This window comes from Procambarus clarkii, chromosome 83 (genome assembly GCF_040958095.1).
Source record: "Procambarus clarkii isolate CNS0578487 chromosome 83, FALCON_Pclarkii_2.0, whole genome shotgun sequence".
Classification (NCBI taxonomy): Eukaryota; Metazoa; Arthropoda; class Malacostraca; order Decapoda; family Cambaridae; genus Procambarus; species Procambarus clarkii.
The window spans coordinates 2,725,181-2,750,178 of NC_091232.1; the positions used below are offsets into that span (position 1 = coordinate 2,725,181).

The 24,998-nt window shown below is 40.3% G+C and overlaps 1 protein-coding gene across 1 annotated transcript in view; it reads right to left on the bottom strand.

The window, feature by feature from the left end:
* Positions 1-24,998, bottom strand: part of LOC123768757 (carbonic anhydrase-related protein 10) — a 295,413-nt gene that overhangs the window by 50,008 nt on the left and 220,407 nt on the right. The window contains exon 4 of the mRNA XM_069316276.1: positions 10,049-10,185. Coding sequence (XP_069172377.1) covers positions 10,049-10,185 — 137 coding nt within the window. The remainder of the gene's footprint in view (positions 1-10,048; positions 10,186-24,998) is intronic.

Consider the following 24,998-nt stretch of genomic DNA (forward strand, 5'->3'; position numbering starts at 1 on the left):
AAATTCTTGACATTTTCTCTGGTGTCAGCCAACTTTCTATATGCTGCTCATGCAATTCCAGTGGCAGGAGCTTCGGGTAACTTGCTAGACTTTGCACCATCTTCTAGACACTCTTTCGATTCCAGAAATTGCCTTCCCTTCATTGTGTGTCGGCCATGTGACATATCCTCCCTCTTTCCCCTTTGTCAGTTTACCATAGTTGAAGTTGAGCAGTCGGATTTCAATCCAGCTCTACAGGTTGTCCAGGTTTCTAGTCTAGAGAATATTACTGCCCATAGCGAACCCAGGATACCCATAGCGTCCCTACGAAACTCCTAACTTACCCACGAAACCCACAGAATCCCCACGAACTTAACTCACTCCCCACGAAACCAACCAAGTTCTCACGAAGCTTCTATGCAGCTTTCAACCACAACCTTATATACACAGATATTTGAGTTAGTGGCTCATATATCATATTCAACAACTCCAGTATTCAGTATACTGCAAGTACTCTACGTAAACTGAATGCTGTTTCAAATGGAATACGATTTCATTTATATTTTATTTTGTGTAATGCCGTCATTCGAAGCTGTGAAGGTTTTGTGTTGACTCTGTGTAATGGTTTGGCTTACGGTATTAACATTGATGCTCCGATGTTGTACCCTTTGATATCAATCAATAATTGTTCCAGCTAGAGAGACAAACTTTTTATTGTTGAATATGTTTTGCAGCTTTTTTTTTGTAATTGTTTTGATTAAATATATAAAAATAGGGTTGGGTTTTAAAATTATTATTTTTTTAGGTAATTCCGGTATAAATGGAATGGAACCGGTATGAGTTATAGTGTTTACTGGATTTTCGAGAGGAATGAATACTTCGGTTACAATAGATATATGGAAGGGGTTTGGAGCTGGAGCTCCTTTTCCGTAGATTCATTAAAACACACATACAATACGCACATACATACACACACACAATACCCTATATATATATATATATATATATATATATATATATATACACACACACACACACACCAAAATACTCACACACATACACACAATACTCTATAGACACATACACATAAAAAACAGCACTCTAGACACACACACACACACACACACACACACACACACACACACACACACACAACATACACACACACACACACACATATACACAATGCACAAACAACATTTTAAAAGAAAACATAACCCTAACTCTTGAATACAAATAAAATCTTGCACAAACACATTTAACATTTTCTGTAAACCGTAATGCAATGTTTGGATATACAGGTTATTTAGTTAAACAAAAAAATCTGTATATATGGTTTAAAAACTTCCACAGTACTGTCCTGAAAAAACAATATTATATGTCCATAAATTGGTGAGTTAATTCGCCTCCCCCCCAAAAAAATATTTTTTTTTGTTTGGTTCATCTATTTTTTTTTTTTACAGATTGACAGGTTTGAATAGTTGGCAAAAGTTGCATAGCGTGAGCACTTGATCGGGCGTTCGGGCTTGTTAGAGTATGATTATGTATCTTTAGGACAAAAAGTCGACTCCTGGGCCCCGAATTCCAATCGGGGGCCCCCTAGAGATTCTGGGCCTACATATATTGTCAGTGAATCTGACCTTCGTACTCCTTATCATAACTTCCTCTGAAAATGTGTAGCGAATACACACAGAAATCACAATAGCGTGATGCATCAAATGAACAAATCCACAACGGTCTAGTCGACTAAGGCAGCGTCTGGGATCATTCCGGGCGTAAATTCGAACCCTCATCACGGCCCTTGTGGATTTGTTTATGTGTAGTGAGTTACAGCTCATCTACCTTCTATTTCACATCGTTCTACTTATGAAACTGACGCAGGACGCGCCTTCATACATCCCTTTGGGGTCGTCTGGGTTTATATCTTTGCCGTCTCTGGGTTTCTAGATCATCCCAATGCTCTTATGCGGTTACTAGTTCATATATATGTCATCTTCTGGGTTCTAGTGCATAACCAGGCGATCTCTGGGTTTCTATTGCATACCCAGGCCATGGGGGTCTATTTCATACCCAGGCTGTCTCTGGGTTTCTAGAATATACCCAGGCTGTTTTTGGGTTTCTAGAATATACCCAGGCTGTCTCTGGGTTTCTAGAATATACCCAGGCTGTTTTTGGGTTTCTAGAATATACCCAGGCTGTCTCTGGGTTTCTAGAATATACCCAGGCTGTTTTTGGGTTTCTAGAATATACCCAGGCTGTTTTTGGGTTTCTATTTTATACCCACGGAGTCTCGTCCTTTCCCTGCTCTTGCATTTTTAGTGTTCACTTATTTCATGCTTCCGGGAATCTATAAGAGTGTGATCTGGTTAGGTTAGGTTAGGTTAGGTTAGGTTAGGTTAGGTTAGCACTGTCCGTTCTCTTGAAGCTTAGTCAGCCTTTCCTCATAGTTCAGGGCGAGGATTCAATCAAGCATTCAAGCAACCACTTACGGCACCTGTCCATCTTTCAACAATTATGACGGCTTTGTTTATATTTGTCAAACAGTTCATGAGCTTGGAAAGCAGTACGAGGCTGTTCATGGCAATGATAACTTTGAAGTGTGAGAGTGAAAATCATTTGAGGCAATGAGAGAGGACTTGAACGAGCGTTCTGGTGGTGATTTCCAGGTGATTTTCTTTATTGAATTATCACGCCATTGTGATTTGTTGGAGTTTGGATTGTGAAGTTTTGTTGCTAGTAAATGTTGAGTAAAATTACAAAAGCCGCCATGATTGTTGAGAGATGTACAGGTAAGTGGGTGCGTAAATGCTTGGTGAATCGTGGCCCTGACCACTGTGTTTAGACGAGAATTATTAGAGAAAAGCGACAAGCCACTACTACTATTTAACACTGGGAAGGGGCCAGGATAAGGATTTGGGATGGGACGGGGGGAAAGGAATGGTGCCCAACCGCTTGTGGACGGTCGGGGATTGAACGTCGACCTGCATGAAGCGACACCGTCGCTCTGCCGTCCAGCCCAAGTGGTTGGGGGATACACTAAGTTCAGAGACTGATCTTATAATAAACCTCTGACCAGATTATACCGTTGTTCTTAGATTTTTAGGAAGGGGCAGCATAACATGGCTACATAGTCTACTACTGCACTGATATAGTCCTACCAAGTCCTACTAGCTGTTACGGGCTCACCATAGCCCGTGCTGCTTGGAATTTTTTTGTTCCAGGGAGCAAATCTTAAACAACATCATCCTACTGGCTTCTTGTCCATGTTGATCAAGACTACACGATGGTTCAACTTTATACTCATCCCCAATATTATTATTTTTTGTTTGCTAGTTTCTGGTGGAAGACATATAAGGAGTTTGAGACGTTTTTCGTATTCTGAATCAAGAAGTTGACTAGATTTTATCTTGTGTTGTTCCTGCGGACTCCTCCAGCATCTTCCACAATCTCACTACCTTGCACTTGCTAAGACTGAAGACATAATTCAGCTTCAAATCACCTACTTAATCTGTCCAGGAAATCTTGGAGCATTCTCAATTCTCAAAATATAGTCATGTAGGATCTTACTTCCTCAGTTCTGAGCAAGACATTGGTAACAAGAAATCCCCATCATGGCTTCAAACGTATTTTCTTATTGACACGTCACGTTAGTGTGACGACTGTGTACATTGGTCATAGTGTGACGACTGTGTACATTGGTCATAGTGTGACGACTGTGTACATTGGTCATAGTGTAACTACACACTGTGTACTTTGGTCATATGTGTAACTACACACTGTGTACTTTGGTCCTAGTGTAACTACACACTGTGAACTTTGGTCATAGTGTAACTACACACTGTGTACACTGGTCATAGTGTAACTACACACTGTGTACACTGTTTATAGTGTAAGTACTCACTGTGTGCACTGTTTATAGTGTAACTACTCACTGTGTGCACTGTTTATAGTGTAACTACTCACTGTGTGCACTGTTTATAGTGTAACTACTCACTGTGTGCACTGTTTATAGTGTAACTACTCACTGTGTGCACTGTTTATAGTGTAACTACTCACTGTGTGCACTGTTTATAGTGTAAGTAGTCACTGTGTACACTGTTTATAGTTTAGACTCAATAACGATCTTGGTTGTGTCCGGTTCGTTAATGTCTCCACTTCTTCCCATCTCACTATTGCTATTTGTCTTCATTCGTAAAGCATCCTTTCACCTAGTTTCGTATACAGTTACGTTTTGCTTTTCAAGTTTGTGTAGGCGACGTATTTCGTGAAGCAACGCTGGAGTCATTTTGGCTATCCATGAAGAAGCAGTCACTCCTGTGTTATTTATATGTCATCAAATTCATATGACTGTATAACTTTAACCGGTTGATACAGCGACGGCCTGGCTTCCTGCAGGTCTACGGCTCGATCCCCGATGGTTCAAGTAGTTGAGCACTCTTCCTTCTCCGTCCTCGTATCCCAACTGCGTATCTTCGTACCCCATCCAAGAGGTATTAATCATACTGATATAGCGTATTAATCATACTGATATAGCGAAATCATACTGATTTCACTTCATAATTACCTCACCTATGTGCTTGCATGCTTGTTTTGAATGCATGTGTTAGTGTATGATAATGTATTTGCTCGTGAACATATGCATGGAAAATATATTTACAAGGAGCTTGGGGTACACACTCTCCAAAAAGGTACACAAGTCAGGTTACGCGCGCAGGCTGATCCACATGGGTGTTCTTGGCCATGAAATAGGTGCTTCGAAAAAATGAGGGCTGCAAGCGGTGGAGTCTGAGCGCGTAGAGTAGCTTTCAGTGGGAGTAGCAGGTGGTGGAAGCCTTGACTTGCAGGTTGGTAGGGGCTGCAGGTTGCTGGGGGCTGCAGGTTGCTGGAGGCTGCAGGTTGGTGGGGGGCTGCAGGTTGGTGGGGGCTGCAGGTTGCTGGGGGCTGCAGGTTGGTGGGGGGCTGCAGGTTGCTGGGGGCTGCAGGTTGCTGGGGGGCTGCAGGTTGCTGGGGGGCTGCAGGTTGGTGGGGACTGCAGGTTGCTGGGGGCTGCAGGTTGCTGGAGGCTGCAGGTTGGTGGGGGGCTGCAGGTTACTGGGGGCTGCAGGTTGGTGGGGGGCTGCAGGTTACTGGGGGCTGCAGGTTGGTGGGGGGCTGCAGGTTGCTGGGGGGCTGCAGGTTGCTGGGGGCTGCAGGTTGGTGGGGGCTGCAGGTTGGTGGGGACTGCACGTGGTGATGGGGGAAGGGGGTGGCGAGATTTCTGGGGACTAACCACGTGAGGGGAGCTTCAGGGAGGACACGTCTAACGAGGTGATTGGCGACGTGGCGTTCCGGAGCGCGCTTGGCTCACCGGCCGGTGGACCTGCTTATAGAACGCGACAGCAAATGGTCTCCTTTGTCGGCTTAAAGGCGTTGTCTCGAAGGACAAGGACGGGGAAACCTGGGAGATAGGGAGGGTTGATAGGAGGGGAGAGGTGATTGGTAGGGCGGAGTAGGAGAGGTAATGGGAAGGGCGGGGTAGAAGGGAAAGGGATGATAAGTAGAAGGGATCTAATGTGATAGGAAGTGATAAGTAGAAGGGATCTAATGTGATAGGAAGTGATAAGTGGAAGGGATCTAATGTGATAGGAAGTGATAAGTGGAAGGGATCTAATGTGATAGGAAGTGATAAGTGGAAGGGATCTAATGTGATAGGAAGTGATAAGTGGAAGGGCTCTAATGTGATAGGAAGTGATAAGTGGAAGGGATCTAATGTGATAGGAAGTGATAAGTGGAAGGGATCTAATGTGATAGGAAGTGATAAGTAGAAGGAAGTGAGGTATGAGGGGATGGTGGGAGAGAAGATGGGAGAGGGCTGATGGAAGAGATGTAGTGGGATGGGTGACGCAAGCAAATATGCATTTACATATACTGAGAATTTATTCCTCAATAATATATACAATCATTCGAGTTTGAGATAAATATCAAAATAGGAGCAATAATGCAGTCATTCATTATCTTTCAGACGAAATACTTTCAGATAATATTGCAGGTTGAACTGACTAGCCCTCACCATAATGTCTGGATCCTCCTCACCATACCAAGCTCCTTACCATACCAAGCTCCTCACCATACCAAGTCCTTCACCACCATTCCTTGCTTCTTCCCATAATGCCTTATCCCCTCTCCACGATTACTGTCCTCTTCACACCATTTCCTGACCTTGTTGACCATTCCCACCTCCTTCCCATCACCCAGCCCCTTCCCATCACCCATCTCCTTCCCATCGCCCAGCTCCTTCCCGAGGTGGAGAACATGCCCGCGATACGGCAGGACTTTCCATCTGAACGCGATGCCGAGGAACTGGAGCAAGAAACTGGCTAGTCGTGGGTCCCTGATTTGTCTAATGAGCTCATCACCTACCAATTTTAGGCGCCAAGGGTTTCTGAGCCTATTTGCATGAGCCCCGGACAATGCTCTATGGCCCTGTTTTCACCGGTTGTCTGATTCTCCTTGTATAGTCCCAGAGAACCTGTTTACCATGTCTTCAAGGTAAGAGATTGCTTCTAACAGCAATCAGCTCTGCACATCTGTGAGTTTGAATCATCGACTTCTTCATAACTAAACAATATCTTCCTCTGATTTGCGACCGATGGTGACCATAAGCGCCATATGGTGACTTATATTGGCTAATTCTCTGACTTTCCTATTCCTAAACAAATGCAGTAGATTAGCCCAACTAAAAGCGTCAAAACCTAACCTAAAATAGCCAACGAGAGGCCATACTCCAGGCTGTCCTTCTAAGGTTTGCCAATGTCAAGAAAATGGTCAGTTTAAAGTGGTCTCTCCTAACCTACCAGAGGACACGAAACAGAAAACGTGACAGTACGTCACTTTCGCGAGCCGCTTACATTTTCTAGTACGACAATTTTTGGCTTTATGTAACGCTACGAGCGAAATGCGACGTTCTTTGTAGGAGGACAGGTTGTAGGAGGACAGGTTGTAGGAGGACAGGTTGTAGGAGGACAGATTGTAGGAGGACAGGCTGTAGGAGGACAGGTTGTAGGAGGACAGGCTGTAGGAGGACAGGTTGTAGGAGGACAGGTTGTAGGAGGACAGGTTGTAGGAAGACAGGTTGTCAATACTAGTCGGCATTTTCATTTCCCCAAACCACAGCAATATTTTCTCCGGGGGTCAATTGTGAAAAAAAATTGGTGAGCTCAGTAAGATAACGAGATTCATAAGAGGTAAAAAGTCAAGAGCAACACACATTCCAGTGTCTGGGATATGGCTCGATGCCCAGGCGAGGAAGGGAAAATTTAGGTCAGCTAATAACAAATATCTAGCATGAGGAGCTTCTACAGCGAGGAAGCGTGCTTAATCATTCCTAAAAGCTTTCTCCGGAACTATTGAAGAAATATTCTCCAATGAAATCTAGTATATGTTCTCCATTTCTAACAGTAGCAACTGTAGCTTTAACAGAGTAAACCCAATTTCATATATATCTAAATATATAAAAATCAGGTTGTCTGAAGTTGGAGGCCAGATATTTTGGTTTAGTCTCACTCAGTTTTTAACATAATTGTTATTGGGTACATGCCTAAAATGGTCAGTTCAGGGTTGGCATATATGAAACGATTGCCACTTGGCACAGTGCCATTGGGACCCCATAACCAGTCTTGTAATATCTTAGTAACTGGACATGAAATTATTATTAATATTTGTTTGTATTCTTTCAGTTTTTTGTCTAGCTTTAATGCAAAATATCAAACACTGTTGTTTGCCAAATGAAAAAAAACACTCTATCATTCTCGTCTGTAATAGCCTCTATATGCATTCCTGACATTATGCTTCTCTCAACCCTCTTAACCCATACTACCTCCGAAGTGTTGGTTCTACACACACACACACACACACACACACACACACACACACACACACACACACACACACACACACACACACACACACACACACACACACCTTCCGTGCTGTCACGAATTTGTCCATGCGACCAAAAGAGTGGACAGACAGAAAGAGAAAGACAGACACACACACACACAGGCAGAAAGAGAGTGAGAAAAATAACAAGGCAAAAAGTCAGACAGAGTGACAAGCAGTTAAAGTTATAGAGAAAGACATAGAAACAGGGACAAACATCACCAGACGAAGACAGAGAGACAGACAGAAACACAGCAACAGATAGAAACAAAGATAGAGTGGCATATTACACAGTAAATAAATAAGACAAAGATATGTACACACACACACACACACACACACACACACACACACACACACACACACACACACACATTAAATAAATCTTCAACTTTCTGTTGTCTCCAATCTGAAATAAATAAAAATAAAAGTTTAGGGAATGTTTTGGCTTTTATATATATAAAAAAGATTGTCAGCGTTGTTTCCGAATTGATGACAGTTGCACACCAAAAGCAACAATGCATGAATTTCGTGGAATGTCATTCATTGTGTTCTGAGGCCCGTACATAGTGAACATTTCCGCTATATAGAGCCAATTAATGATGTATTTCATTCATCTGCGAGTTGTCACGATGGATGAGATGAATCACTGATGATCTTCACTTCTCTTCACCTGTCAGATTCTGTTATGTCTCTCAGTAGGTAGATTCATCTTGGTGTAATGGGCACTTAGCGATCATCACTTCTTTGCCTGGTAGATCAAGTTAGAAGGTCTGTTGGTGATGATCTCGATCGTCGTTGTAACCTGATTATCAATGAACTTAGACACATCATCATTGCTCTTCAATGGGGGCTCACTCGACCTTAACAACAACTCAGGTCGAGTGATATCGATGAGATTTTGTCATCAGGATTCGACTGTGCTGATCTAAGAAGCGTAGACCGGAGCTTTACAATGTAATAAAGTTAACCGAGCAATGAATTAACACCTAAGATTGTGATACACTGAGAAGCAGTCTATACCCCTACCCAGTGGGCAGGGGTATGCTTCAGTAACGCTGAATTAACGTCATTTGTCGGGGGTATTTTGAATGAGTGTAAATACCCCCTTATACCCCCACATACGAGTCTCTGGGGGGTCACACAACAGTAACCATTAACTTGGTATTAGACTGCTGCATCTCTCCCCCCGTGTTGGTATTGGTATTTGAGTTTCAGCGTGTTTGAGTGGGCCTGTTCCCTTGAATGTTTGTGTGCACGTGTCTGCTTGAATTGTTGGGCTTGTTCGTGGGCTTGTGTATTTGTTCTTGTCTGTGCTTGTGCATGTATATATATATATATATATTAGTATATTTTGGTAGCAGTCTTTCCTGTAGACATATTTTATTAAATATGACCGAAAAAGTAAGATTAATAATTCTAACACGAATTTTCTCAATCTTTCGTACATTATGCTTCACTGTTGGAGGTAAATCAAAAATCACTTCTCCAAAATAAAAATGAATTTTGGAGAAGTGATTTTTGATTTACCTCCAACAGTGAAGCATAATGTACGAAAGATTGAGAAAATTCGTGTTAGAATTATTAATCTTACTTTTTCGGTCATATTTAATAAAATATATATATATATATATATATATATATATATATATATATATATATATATATATATATATATATATATATATATATATATATATATATATATATATATATATATATATATATATATTGCATGCTTAACATTTTATTCGGTAAAATTCCAACATATATACACACACACATTTTATCCTTAATTTGATCTGAGGATTTAGTGGGATTTGAATGCACGTCAATAAGCAAAAGTTTGTATCCAAAATTACATTCATAGTAATGCCGTATTAACCTTTAAATATGAAAGAGCATGGGACAGCATCTGTCTTTTTAATTTTATCATTTAAGGGTCAGAGATTATTGTTGATTAAACAATGACTTTCCACAATTGTTGCTAAACGGGCGAAGGTTATCCAAAAGTCACCAGAATCGGAGTAAAAGGTCATTAATAAACTATATATCGCTGTTACAGTCAGTCGTTAGAAGCAAAGTGGAAAATGTTGAGAGCTTAGTTATAAGGGTAGATCAGAGGAGAGAGAAAGGTCAGACTGGCACGTACCTGAGTTTTGTCGAGGGAGATGGGCGTGAGATTTGGGTCGTGAAGTAGAGTGCGTGGGTCCAGGTTGATGGGAGATTGACGACGACCTTCGGAACACATGGCCCACGCCGGGTTGATGACACCCCAGAACTCTGGTCCTGGTTGAAGAGACGAGATTGAGAGGATTTTTTTTTTTTTTTAAGGTAAAGGAATTGTTGACGTATTGATTTTAGATAAACGCATGCAGGTGCATGCGTTTATGTCGCTCACGTATACATTCACTACATACGCATCATTGACACACATATACACACAGATATGTAGATATGATAAGATGTAGATATGAAAAGATGTAGATATGAAAAGATGTAGATATAAAAAGATGTAGATATGAAAAGATGTAGATATGAAAAGATGTAGATATGATAAGATGTAGATATGATAAGATGTAGATATGATAAGATGTAGATATGAAAAGATGTAGATATGAAAAGATGTAGATATGAAAAGATGTAGATATGAAAAGATGTAGATATGATAAGATGTAGATATGAAAAGATGTAGATATGAAAAGATGTAGATATGAAAAGATGTAGATATGAAAAGATGTAGATATGAAAAGATGTAGATATGAAAAGATGTAGATATGAAAAGATGTAGATATGAAAAGATGTAGATATGATAAGATGTAGATATGATAAGATGTAGATATGATAGAGCCCAGTATTCTTAGGTATCTATACACCAGTTGATTGACAATTGAGAGATGAAATATGTAAATGGAGTATAATTATTTATATCCCAAACGATTATAATTATTTATAATCCCAAACTCCTATGTCATCTTTCTGTGTTTCCATAATAATGTGTTGAAACACGGAAACGTTCGGAACTTTCGTTTCATTTTCCCAGTGGATACTTCCGCATATCTTAACCCTGTACACGATCCTCACTTGGCCTGCGACTAAGTGGAGAGCCTCATTACACGAGATTTTTAATCGGGTTTTGGTAAAATTAAGAGTCTCGCCTTGCAAGTTTTCGGCTGTCTTCACAGAATCCAGATTTCGTGTTTTGAACAGCATTCCGGAGCCTCTAGAGCCTATATCCTTTATTGTCTATATACTATAACTTATACATCAAACCCACTGAACTGTGAATCCAGTTCCAGCTCCGCTCCTGTGCCAGGTAAGTCCACTACGGGCTCACCATAGCCCGTGTTACTTGGAACTTTTTCTTCCCAGTTGCTGAATCTTAAACAACAATATTGGAGGATCTTTTCAAACGTGCCAAATTAAATCGAATTCCATTTTACAGCGTCTGAATTTATGAAGCACACACAAACTTTACCCTTTATAAATAATGTTGGGTCGTACTATTAGCTAATAGAAGAGTAGGATGTGTGGAGGGTAAGGGAGAGAGGCTGGCGTATCGTGGAGAGCGTTGAAGAATCACCAAAGTATTGACTCTTGGGAAAGCAAAGAGGTGTAAGTGGGAGTTGAAAGGTGTCGGAGCGCCTTGGAAGAGGCTCAGTTTACACACAAGTTTCGCGGTGTTTCACAGAGAAATACACAAGTGTAAACTCCGAGAGGGGAAGAGGATTGGAAGCTGCACAGCTAATTTGGGGTTTTGTATTATGAAAACTTAATACCAAAAATAATAATAAAAATTATTTATTTTCATTGAGAAAATTATGATTTTTGGGCTGAATGAGCTGCTGGGCTGGAGAAGATGAGTTGGATTGGGCTAGTTTGGTGAGATTAGAAAATCATTAATGCAGGTATCTGGGAATCCCAAGAACGCTGGTTCAAGTCACTTCATTGCCACAAAATGATTTTCTCATATATATGTATATGTATGATGTATAAAGAATGCCATAACGTTATTTGCTCGAGCAGAATTATACCAAATTTTTAAACTCGCATTAAATTACAAACATAATTTACACTTGCCATTTGGTAGCAATTCACTGATTCATAACCAGCCAATATGTCCACATGCAGAGCTGCTAAAATAGTCCTGGATATTGATATACACAAATCTTCCTGTATTAGCGTCACCATTAAGTTACAGTGAAATTTGGCTACAGTTGTACACATACCAAAAGCTTCAAATCATGTTCATATTTCTATATCAATTGACAGCGTCGAGTTATATTATTTATTTGCAATATAGATGCAAACTTCAATATTCATACCTGTGAAACTATATAATGTTTGGTCTATGTACAGTGCTAATGTCTATCAATTGGTATATATATTGTAAAAAAAAGATAAATGTGCATTACAAATTCAAAATTCGTCAATAAGCTCATGAAATCCACAAGAAAAACATTATGTACCTAACTATCGTTGGAAAATAAAATTGAAAGCATTAACACATTACCAAGAGCATATTGCGAAAGAGACTGTAAATGTTATTTATTAAAAAATAAAAATATGTAAATTACGCAAAGTTAGTCTGGTCAAACCTGGTCTCTCGCTTCTCAGTAATCATCTTCTTCAATCTCCAATCATTGTCCTAACCTACTGTACCGCTCCAGGTGGCTACTAGCCTAAACATGCTATTTAAAACTCTCCCAGAACGAATAGTCTACATGTTAAGTTAGGGAAGCAAGCTAGCCACAATAAAATCCACAGAACGTCTTGAAGAGGATGCAAAAATCTTCTGTGGGGAATTTTTCAAGAGTTGAGTGAAAAAAACGTCAAATGAAAGATGGAAAAGAAAGCGAGTGGATGGAGATAGGTAAAGAGGTCATGGATAGACAGCGCTAAGCCAGTATGACTATATCACACTAGGAGTTGAAGGTTTTATGTCCTCTGAAAAATCGGCTTTTACGAACAGTGTTAAGATCAAACTGCCGCAATTTGGTTTGATTTCGGGTATAAGGTTTGCTAACCACCCTTATACCCGGCTCATTAAGGCCACCCCGAGAGCTGGCTGACAAGCTGTAAAGTAGACATTTGACCGGAATACAGCTCTAGCCTAAATAAATTCTCAGAGTTAATAAGCTGAGAAGTGAGATATCTCTGGGAGTATACAGGCATGCATCCAGAGATATCTCTGGGAGTATACAGGTATACATCCAGAGATATCTCTGGGAGTATACAGGTATGCATCCAGAGATATCTCTGGGAGTATACAGGTATGCATCCAGAGATATCTCTGGGAGTATACAGGTATGCATCCAGAGATATCTCTGGGAGTATACAGGTATGCATCCAGAGATATCTCTGGGAGTATACAGGTATGCATCCAGAGATATCTCTGGGGCCTCGGCCGGGAAGCTCTCAGGTTAATACCAGCCCAGAAAGTTACCAAAAGCATAATTTATAACATACTTATTAACATATTACTAACTGCAAACGCCTGTCGTGATACCACTTTTAAGTACACTAGTAGATGTCATTAGCTAAGACGCTCCTTCGCTTAGATAACTCAATTAAGCCATCTTGAGAAAATAGCAATCAACGCAGTCAGCGTCAATTCGTATACTTAATATGTTTTCAACCAAATCACAATATAACGAGTTTTATTTACGTAAAGTCAAAGCAACACCAATGTAATCGACCAGTATAGGGACAATAAAAGTTAAATCCTAGCCGAAGCACTTGGCATCAAACACACTCATCCAGTTATCAAATTAAATGAGGTCTTCATCCAAAAGAAAGGTCTTCCAAAAGGTTCTTTGTGATTTGTTAAAATTTTGTGTCAACACTGCGGATGTCGCTGATTTTATTAATATACTCTTGGGTAGGTATCAACACATATGCTGCTGTCTTGTCGGCTATTTTTATTGTTACACCTAACTGATTATTAGGTTGTTTTGCTGCATTTTTGAGTCGCTATCTTGAGATATCTTGAGATGATTTCGGGGCTTTTTTTTGTGTCCCCGCGGCCCGGTCTTCGACCAGGCCTTCCCCCCCCCCAGGAAGCAGCCCGTGACAGCTGGCTAACACCCAGGTACCTATTTTACTGCTAGGTAACAGGGGCATAGGGTGCCCCTGTCGTGGGGTTAGGATTTTTCTATAAGAATGGTCCTGGTCTTTTCTGCGCCTCTGTTAGTAGTTTTGCTAGTACGAACCCTCTGAAAGACTTTTAACGCAAAGTGAACAAAACTAGTATCGCAATTAACACTAAGAGAGGTGGTGTTCATTTCGCTAAACTCCAAAGTGACTATGGCAAAGGATATGTCTGGGGCAATGTTAAGAAATATAAACCAGGTAACCCACTACGCCCTATAATCAGTCAGGTACCAACTCAATCCTACCACCTAGCAACACACACTAAACGAACTCCTAACTCCAAGTAACTATAGTCTAAAATCATCAGGAGATTTCTTAGAAATAACCAAGACTACGCAGCCCAATGGAATTATTGCTCCATTGGACGTTGAATCGCTATTTACCAACACCATAGTTGTGATGGTATATAGTCGACACAACCATAGAAATTATCCTAGACATAGTATACAAAGACGAGAGCACCCCCAAGTTAGACTCACCCGAGCCACACTTGAAGAGCCTTCTCGAGGCATTTCATCAAGGCTCAAGGTAACATGTATCTACAGATAGACGGAAAAGCAATGGGCTCCCCCTTAGGAGTGTTATTTTGCTATTTTTTTACATGGGAACCATTGAATCCTTCTGAAGATGTATAATTAAATACCAAAGTACTTAAAGAAATTCCTGTCTAAATGCGTCCTTCGTGGTCTGACACCGACACATTGCTCATCACGTGTTAATTTTCGTAATTTACACACGATATATATATATATATATATATATATATATATATATATATATATATATATATATATATATATATACATATATATAACTACTTAAGAAATAAAACATTTGTCACATACGTAACAGTAAGAATAGCAATTGAAAGGAGTATTTTCGAAGTTTCTTTCATCAAATTATCGTTTCTTTGCCCTTTCGCTATTATTTTTTTTCTCTCTCCAGTATTAACATTCCAGGGAGACCATAAAAGAGGAAATAACCCCTTTAGCCAGGCGTATACTTCCAGTTCACTAATGACGTGAGGCCCCAACACTCTTTCCTTCTCGCTGTTTTCCAGGTGGTAAAAGCCGGTTTATGCTTTCTTTTACGGCGCTGTTTTATATTCTGGGCCTTGCTGGGGTTTGCAATGTAATAGTGCTTTTTTGCCGTGTTCACTTGCAGGGACTTACTTGACGGAGGCGCTCGCTTGTGTATGGTTTTTTTTGTTTATTTTGGGTTAGGACTGGCATGTTTTTCTGTGATTTTTTTGTGTGTTGGTGTGTGTCTGCGGAAGCGCAGGTGTTTGTGGTTACACGGGCGAGTGCAGGTTCAAGAAGCTAATGCAAAAAAAAAACACAACTAAATAACTGTAAACTTTATTGCAATAATTGCAAAACCGAGAATTCCATCGTGACGCAGCGGCTCTCGTGATGTCCAGGGTGAGAAAACGTGAAGTGAAGAACTAAATTTATTAAAATACGTGAAAATATAGAGGCAAGATAGCAGATAGAGATATCAAGATAGCAGATAGAAGAGATAGAGACTAGCAGTGAGAGGAAAAGGAAAAGGATCCCTATAAATGAGGTGAACAAGTGATGGGTGAGAAGGGAGAGAGGGGAAGAAGAGGAGAGAAGCTTGCCTATGAGAGGGGGGGGGGGTGTTTATGGTGAAAAGGGGTGGGGGAAAGATCCCAGGAGAGGGGGGATGGCTGGAAAGAGCAGAGGGGAATCGTTGTACCGAAAAGAGAGGGGTCATGGGAGGAAGTGAGAGAGAGAGAGAGAGGGGAGTATTGTTTGGGTGGTGAGAGGCGCCGCATTGGTGAAGGAGCTGGGACTTCTTGATGAGGGGAAGGGGGCCGATGAGGGCGAAGAAAGAAAAGAAGGAAGCGAACAGAAAAAGAAGACAATTCACTTAGGAGGAGATGAAGATTGTGGAAAATGGGGATTAAATATTAAGAGAATGGGGAAAAGGAGGATGACATGATTCAGGAAGAGGAGAGGAAGAAAGAGAAATGGGAGGGAAGAAGTGGTGGATAAGGGGGAAGTGGAAGAAATAGAGTGAGTGAGAACGAGGTGAAAGAGAGGCAGCTAAATGGGAAGAGTAATGACGCCTGAACAGCTCGGAGCCAGAAGGGCTTTGATCACAACATATTCCACAGTGTAGAAAAGCAGACAATAAAAGACTTTTTAAAATATGCGAGACTTTAAGTAGAGAACATTGATACCAACTAACACACTGAGTCAGAGAGAGAGAGACTATTTCCCCTTGTGTACACTCCCCATAAGGAGTAGAGGGGAGTGTAAAAGAGTAGTGTAAGTTGTTATATTGTTATCATATAAATACCTAAGGGCAGTCTACGATAACAGCCAAAGAGAAGAATAAGTGTTGCCTAGAGACAACACAACTGTTGCCAGAAACAGCCGCCACGGGCAGGGATTTAGGCAATGGGTAATTTGGTTGTTGGGCGGGTCGGTATGACCACAAGTGGTGATGACCTGGAAGGGGTCAGGATAAGGCTTTGGGATGGGACGGAGGGGGGAGGGGGGAAGGAATGGTGCCCAACCGCTTGTTAACGGTCGGGGACTGAACGCAGACCTGCATGAAGCGAGACCGTCGCTCTAATGGTTCAGCCCAAGTGCTTGGGCTTGTGAAATGGAAGAATAATGCGATATTTTCACTGACATCTTTAATTGTATTTCTACTATGAACCTTTAGCAAAGTTTTTTCCTGAATTCAAGTTTTCTTGAATTGAGTTTTGTTTTCCTTTCTCAAAGATTATGCACAATTTCCCCAATTTTTTTATAATCTATTCGAAAAGAATCACTCTCTGTAAGTATGCGAATTATATACGATTCATTTTCTTACGTAATATGTAAGTTTAATGTATTGTCAGTGTGATGGGTAAGATGTTTTTCGATTTGAATACTGTCAGTCTTAATAGCTGTCCTTATTTGTGGTCAGAAAATATGAAATAGGTATTTTTTAGTTAAATATTTGGTTAGTCAAGTATGGCCATTTCAATTTTACTTATTTACTATATGAACTATTGCATTTAAGATGATGTTTGAATACACTAAAGATGGTGTCAAATAGCACAGAAAATATTGTGATCTTATATAATTGATTTAGAGAGTTAGTGATTCTGGTAATTTAATTTCGTATATAATTAACAAATTAACATAAAAATTCAAGTGGTACGTCGATTGCTAGAAAAAATCGAGATGAAACTGACTTAGTTTCAACCAATCGAGTACATCAGCTGCCGGTAATTGACATAGTGTGGTGTGACCCCTGGAACGTGATCATTCCTTGTGAGTTGAGTGTGCACTTCCGTGTGTGTTGACTGACCAGGGATTACCACACCTAGAGTTGCTTGCAGGGTCGATCGCTTAATGCTATCTTCAGTCTTTCCAAGAACGCTTCACTCAGGTCGGCGTTCAATCCATTAAACTTTGCAGTTTAATGCAATGACTGCTTCCTCATTTATTATATTTCAATTTAATACCGTGTATTCAGAGTGTTTTAACTCCTTCTTTGTCTAAACCTTTCGAATTTATCACCACTCTTGCACTCACAAACTTTTCTTATCTCCGAGAGTACTGTGTTGTCACATGGTCCAGTATGTTTATAGTGAACTCTAAAGTGAACACTATAACTCACTTGAACAAATCCACAAGGGCCGTTATTATAGGTTCGAACCCTCATCACGGCCCTTGTGAATTTGTTCACCTGACATATCAAGTTATTGTGATTTCTGGTCGTATAACTCATTTATTTTTATCACAGCTTCATTTGTTGTACTCCAGCTGGGTGAGTAGTTCCCACAATGATAAGAAAATCCTTGAAGGTGTATTTAGCGATAAGAAAATGCTTCAAGGACTCCTTGACGATAAGGAAATACTGGAAGGACTCGTTAACAATACGAAATGACATACCGACGTCCTTGACTATTTGGCAGGCTATGAAGTACTCTAACAATAAGTAATCCCTATTACGACAGTCTTAACGATAAGACAAATCTTGAAGGAATGTTTGACGATAAAGAAAACCTTAGCATTTTCTAATTTTCTTTTTCACACTTCTTAACGACAAAGAAAATCATAAAAGTCGCCACAATGATTAGGAAACAATTGGCGTCCTCCATAATTTAAAGAAAGGCCGGGGAGCCGGTCGGCCGAGCGGACTGCACGCTGGACTTGTGATCCTGTGGTCCTGGGTTCGATCCCAGGCTCCGGCGAGAAACAATGGGCAGAGTTTCTTTCACCCTATGCCCCTGTTACCTAGCAGTAAATAGGTACCTGGGTGTTAATCAGCTGTCACGGGCTGCTTCCTGGGGGTGGAGGCCTGGTCGAGGACCGGGCCGCGGGGACACTAAAGCCCCGAAATCATCTCAAGATAACCTCAAGAAGAAGGCTATGAAGAGTTCCTTCACGATAAAACAATAAAAAATACAAAAATTTTAGGCAAGAGGAATTGGTTTTAGGTAAATAAACAATTAGAGAATATATATTGCCGTAATTAGGCCCATTACAGACCCATCCTTATCATGGATATAGGACCATTATATAGTCAACGTTTCTATATATAGCGCCTTATGATATAGGCAGCTTTGCCATACAATAGCAATAGACGTTCCCGGGATGCCATATTTAGATATATGTTATATGCAGTTGTTGCCGTATATCACCGTTGCCATGCTCTATATTAGCCATATATCACTGTTGCCATGCTCTATATTAGCCATATATCACTGTTGCCATGCTCTATATTAGCCATATATCACTGTTGCCATGCTCTATATTAGCCATATATCACTGTTGCCATGCTCTATATTAGCCATATATCACTGTTGTCATGCTCTATATTAGCCATATATCACTGTTGCCATGCTCTATATTAGCCATATATCACTGTTGCCATGCTCTATATTAGCCATATATCACTGTTGCCATGCTCTATATTAGCCATATATCACTGTTGCCATGCTCTATATTAGCCATATATCACCGTTGCCATGCTCTATATTAGCCATATATCACTGTTGCCATGCTCTATATTAGCCATATATCACTGTTGCCATGCTCTATATTAGCCATATATCACTGTTGCTATGCTCTATATTAGCCATATATCACTGTTGCCATGCTCTATATTAGCCATACTTGGTATACTCTTCTCTCAAGTGAGATCGGTTCTGATGTTCAGAAATTCCAACGATATTTGATGTAATGACATTTGCATAATAATTGGGAAGAGTGGCCTTTAAAGCTGATGCAAGTAATTGCATTTGTTATTGAATTTGTCGTAATTATTAATTTAGTAATTTTGGCAGAAGTGGTGGAATTAATTTGCAATTTCTGTTTCCCATCTTTTTTTTTATTTCAGCAAAGTCGTTTAACACAATTTGCAGTAGTAAACTCTTTCACGAATGGTTAAAGTGTTGAAAGTGCTCATAATAATATCATGACTGGAGTTTTTCACTTAAGTTCAAGTATGTTTATTGAGACAAGAAAGAAATACATCTCAAAGGGATAGAGTAGCTTAGGCTTTTTCTACCCCCCACTTTTCACTTAAAGTTTATTGTTACGTACTGAACAGATTGATTAATTACTTCTTGTTAAATGAGGCTCTTTATGTTACTCCGATATTTGCGGTTATTTTTTTCAGAAGTGTGTTTTAAATTGTGCGTTTTTGTACCTTGAGATAAATAAGGGAAAAGGGAACAATGAACTTTAAAAAAAAATTATAAAGGTAGTGTGTGTTTGTGTACTCACCTAATTGCACTCACCTAATAGGGTGTGTGTGTGTGTGTTTGTGCGTGTGTGTGTGTGTGTGTGTGTGTGTGTGTGTGTGTGTGTGTGTGTGTGTGTGTGTGTGTGTGTACTCACCTAGTTGTGCTTGCCGGGGGTTGAGCTCTGGCTCTTTGGTCCCGCCTCTCAGCCGTCAATCAACTGATGTACAGATTCCTGAGCCTACTGGACTCTATCATATCAACATTTGAAACTGTGTATGGAATCAGCACATCACTGTCTTATGCATTCCACTTGTTAACTACTCTGACACTGAAAAAGTTCTTTCTAACGTCCCTGTGGCTCATTTGGGTACTCAGTTTCCACCTGTGTCCCCTTGTTCGCGTCCCACCCATGTTAAAAAAAATTATGCTTATCTACCCCTGTCAATTCCTCTTAGAATTTTGTAGGTCGTGATCATGTCTCCTCTTACTCTTCTGTCTTCCAGTGTCGTGAGGTGCATTTCACGCAGCCTTTCCTCGTAACTCATGCCTCGTAGTTCTGGGACTAGCCTAGTGGCATACCTCTGAGCTTTTTCCAGCTTCGTCTTGTGTTTGACAAGGTACGGGCTCCATGCTGGGGCCGCATACTCCAGGATTGGTCTTACATATGTGGTGTACAAGGTTCTGAATGATTCCTTACAGAGGTTCCTGAAGGCTGTTCTGATGTTAGCCAGCCTCCGGTATGCCGCGGATGTAATTCTTTTTATGTGGGCTTTAGGAGACAGGTTTGGTGTGATATCAACTCCTTGGTACACCTAGACACATATTCTTAGACACACACACACACCTAGATGTGTGTGTGTGTGTTTATTTTTGTTTGTTAATATGTGTGCATATTCTTGCATTAGTAAATTGCATCTAACAGTATTCATTTATATTTAAACCAAAAAAATCTGTACATAATTCTCTCACATTCTTGCGTGGCTAACACGTATAAACATCATTTAAAATCTCTAACCTGACAGACGGGGATCCAGCCACACTGCAAAAGACCAAACTAAGAAAATTACGAAACAGAGATAATAACGCCCCATCACGCGGTGGACCGAGCTGTGAGTCCTTCCAAATCTCTCCTTTATTTATTCTCTCAGAAATGTCAGTCACCATTTTTGAAAAAAAATGTTGGTAATGAATCCAGACTCCTGGTTTGAGGAATAATTAGAAATGACGTTTGCTCTGTTTTTTTTTTTAATCCGGATAACTAATTCGGAGTCATAGTAAACAATTTGGATTTTTATGTCTGCCGTGGAACAAGAAAATTGTCCATTCGACAACTGAAACAAAATAGTATGAGGACGATGCAGAAAACGCCAAAAATACTAATATTCTATGGTTAATCTTATTGAAAAAAAGAGAATATATATTTGCTTTATAATAAATACATGTTCGCGTATATTTGAAGTTTGAGTTGTAAATGTAAATATAGATAACGGTAGATTACAATGACAATAATGATCAAGATGAGGATTATGACTATCAGTTTTAAAACACAAACACACACACACACTCTCTCTCTCTCTCTCTCTCTCTCTCTCTCTCTCTCTCTCTCTCTCTCTCTCTCTCTCTCTCTCTCTCTCTCTCTCTTTCTCTCTCCATACGTCTATGCATCCATTCCTTCGCCTTATCTTTACCCCCTTAGTTTTCTTTCCTTTCATGATCCTCTCCTTTCATTCCCTCTTCTTTATATTCCTTTTCCACTAGCAAAGTTGGCACACTTTTCTGCAGCCTGCAGGTACCTGGACAAGGACACCATGTGAATATAGTATTAGACTGTGAACCTCCAGTGGGGATTTCACAATAACAAAATAACGTGATATATCTATGAGGTAATCTTTGGGGCAGGATAGAACCAAAATCCCGTTATCGTGATTTCATTGCATATTTGACAGGAGCTTTTGGTGAAGAGAACTCCATTACCTACACCAAAGAGCATGCGGGTTACATGTTAAACTTGGACTGGTTACCAGTTCGATGTCTCCAGACCCCTGGTGGGTCCGGGCGGACTTCAGGCTGTGTGACCTTTAGCATGTCGTGGTCCATTGATAAGGGGGTGCGTCTAGGGAGACCCCAGGACGTTTGTTCGATCCTGCTCCAAAGATTTGTCCACTGTGGAATACCGTTCTGCAAAAATTAGATTGGCTCCCAACACCAAGAGGACTGAGCTACGAGTAAGTTCTGAGAAAATTGGATCTCACAGTACTCTGAATTACAAGAGAGAATTGGAAGAGACATGATTACGACGTATCAAATTCTAAGAGGTATTAAAAGATAATTTGTAGAAGCAACACCGGGTAGATAAGGCATGGACATATCCTTGAAACTAAGCTATGAGAATGCAAGATAGCACCTCTTCAGAGCAAGAGTTGTGAGCCAGTGAAATGAGATGAAATGGATGGGAGTCGAGGCTAGTTCTACCCACAGTTCAATGGGTAGTTATGATAACAAGAGGGTCACGAACCCATTGTAATATATCCAACCTATTGAAAACGAGTCCCAGAAATAGAAACTTGCTCTGCAAAATACGTGAATTCTTATGCTCATGAACACACAAAGAAAAACATATCCTCTCTCTCTATTTACAAATCCTAGAATATAAGTGCCAACAACGGAAATTTTAAACACCAATAACAATTTCTCTTGACAGCTGCGGTATGAAGATACCCCAGAATTACCTCTCGCCGGACGACTCTAAGAAGGATATAAGAAGGATTAAAAAAAATGATCAAAAGACTGAGATTATTTTATGCAAGATAGATACGACCTGAAATGAGTAATAAGTTTTCTGAGTCACAAGGAAGAATTAAGATACAGGAGACGTTAATTAGGTAAACGAGGCGACCACGGCTGAAATACGTGTGTCTTAAGGTACATGATTATGGGCGGATAAATAGATTAGTTTTTTTTCTCAGATGAGGGAAGTAATAGGGTTTGTGGCTTCAAGGAAGGTGGAGGAAGAGGGGTAGGAAGGGAAGGAAAGAGCAAGAGAGAGAGAACGAAAGGGATTGGAAAGAGGAGACAGGGAAGGGGTAAGGAAGGAGAGATAAGACGGATGGGAAGAGAAGCAGCGAGAAAAGAGTAAATAAAATAAGACAAAAGACCAACATAGATAGAATGTAAAACAGAAAGAGGGGGATAAATAAGGGACTGTTATAAATGAGAAACAGAAAGTAGATGAAAGAGAAGATGGGCAGGAAAGAGATGAAAATAATATATACAAGTAGGACGTAAAAAGGGAAAAAGTGGACATGGATGGAGAAAACAGCCGAATTAATGAGATGAAAGGGAGCTAAAAATGTGAGAAAAGAAAGGGAATCAAGAGAATTAAGCCAATTATTGGAGGAATACGATAAGAAAGAGTACAGAAGATGAGGTGAGAAAAAGAGCCATGTAGAGAAGTGGAGAGTAATATATATATATATATATATATATATATATATATATATATATATATATATATATATATATTAGTATATTTTGGTAGCAGTCTTTCCTGTAGACATATATTATTAAATATGACCGAAAAAGTAAGATTAATAATTCTAACACGAATTTTCTCAATCTTTCGTACATTACGCTTCACTGTTGGAGGTAAATCAAAAATCACTTCTCCAAAATTCATTTTTATTTCTTAGTCTGACGCGACACGGGCGCGTTTCGTAAAACTTATTACATTTTCAAAGACTTCACAAATACACAACTGATTAGAACTTACGTCTCTCTGATATTATATCTACATTTGAGTGTGGTGGGAAGGATGATGTGGCATTAACACAAGACAGAACAGGGGATATTAATAGGGTATTAAAAGTATCAACACAAGACAGAACAGAAACAGTGGGTATTGAATAGAAGTGTTTGTAGAAAGCCTATTGGTCCATATTTCTTGATGCTTCTATATTGGAGCGGAGTCTTGAGGTGGGTAGAATATAGTTGTGCAATAATTGGCTGTTGATTGCTGGTGTTGATATACCATTGATATGGTGTTGATATATATATGTCTATATATATATATATATATATAGGCATTCTCTCAATAGTTTTGTATGTCCTAGGGGAAAATGTTAGAAGTGAAAGAGAGAGAGAGAGAGAGAGAGAGAGAGAGAGAGAGAGAGAGAGAGAGAGAGAGAGAGAGAGAGAGAGAGAGAGAATGAAGAGGAGAGGGGAGAGAACGGGTGTAGGGAGTAGAAGGAATGGGCAGAAATGAGATGGAAGGGGTACCTAGGACAGTGGTGGGGTAGAGAGGAGAGGAAAGTGATCCAGATGAGAGAAAACTGGTAGGGAGGAGACGGAGAAATGAAGAGAGGGATGAGGGAATGGTGAAGAGAAGGGAAGAATACAGAAGAAATGACGGATGGAGAGGTGGGTGCGGACGAAAGAAAGGGAATCAGGTGTAGAGGGCTTAATGTGAAGGGATAGAGAGGACAGAGGTGAGATAGGGAAGAGAAATTCGGGAGAAAGAAAAAAGAGAAAGCTGTGCAAGTGAGAGAATGAGTGAGGGAACAGAGAGAGAGAGAGAGAGAGAGAGAGAGAGGGGGGGGGAGGGTGTGAGAGGGAATGTGGGTCTTGATAAAAGCTGTAGAAAGTCAGGTAGAAACAGTGTGAGAAGTGTGTGTAGAATAAGAGAGTACAGTGTTTAGAAAGGAGTGTTTGAGGCGTAGGAGAGTAAAACGGAGGAAGAGAGAGCAAGCGAGAGGGAGAGCGAAGACGAGAGAGAGAAAGCAGGCGAGAGGGGGAGAGAGAGAGAGAGAGAGAGAGAGAGCAAGCGAGAGGGAATCAGTAAACGAGAGGGAGAATGATCTGGCGAGAACAAGTTGACTTCTGATGTTGGCTGTTGCCTCCTTGGGCTCATCATCTTCCTTGGATTCATCGTCTGGTAACCGCTAGAATCCAATTTAAACTCTTCTCCGTTCCTTCCTTCCTAGTTTTTCCTTATTTTCCTCCCTTTGCCCTTACCTTCCACTTCTTTACCCTTATATTTATCCCTTTTGCCCATGTTTTCCTCCACTGTAACCTTGTCTTTAATTTTCTGTTTTTCTATCATTTTATTCGTTTTTATTTTATTTTATTCGTCTCTATCCGTTTATCCTTAATCCAATTCGTTGAAACAAAGGAACGAAATATTCGTTAGCAGAAATAATTAAATTGCAGCTTTCAAAATGTATAGTTTTGTTGGAAA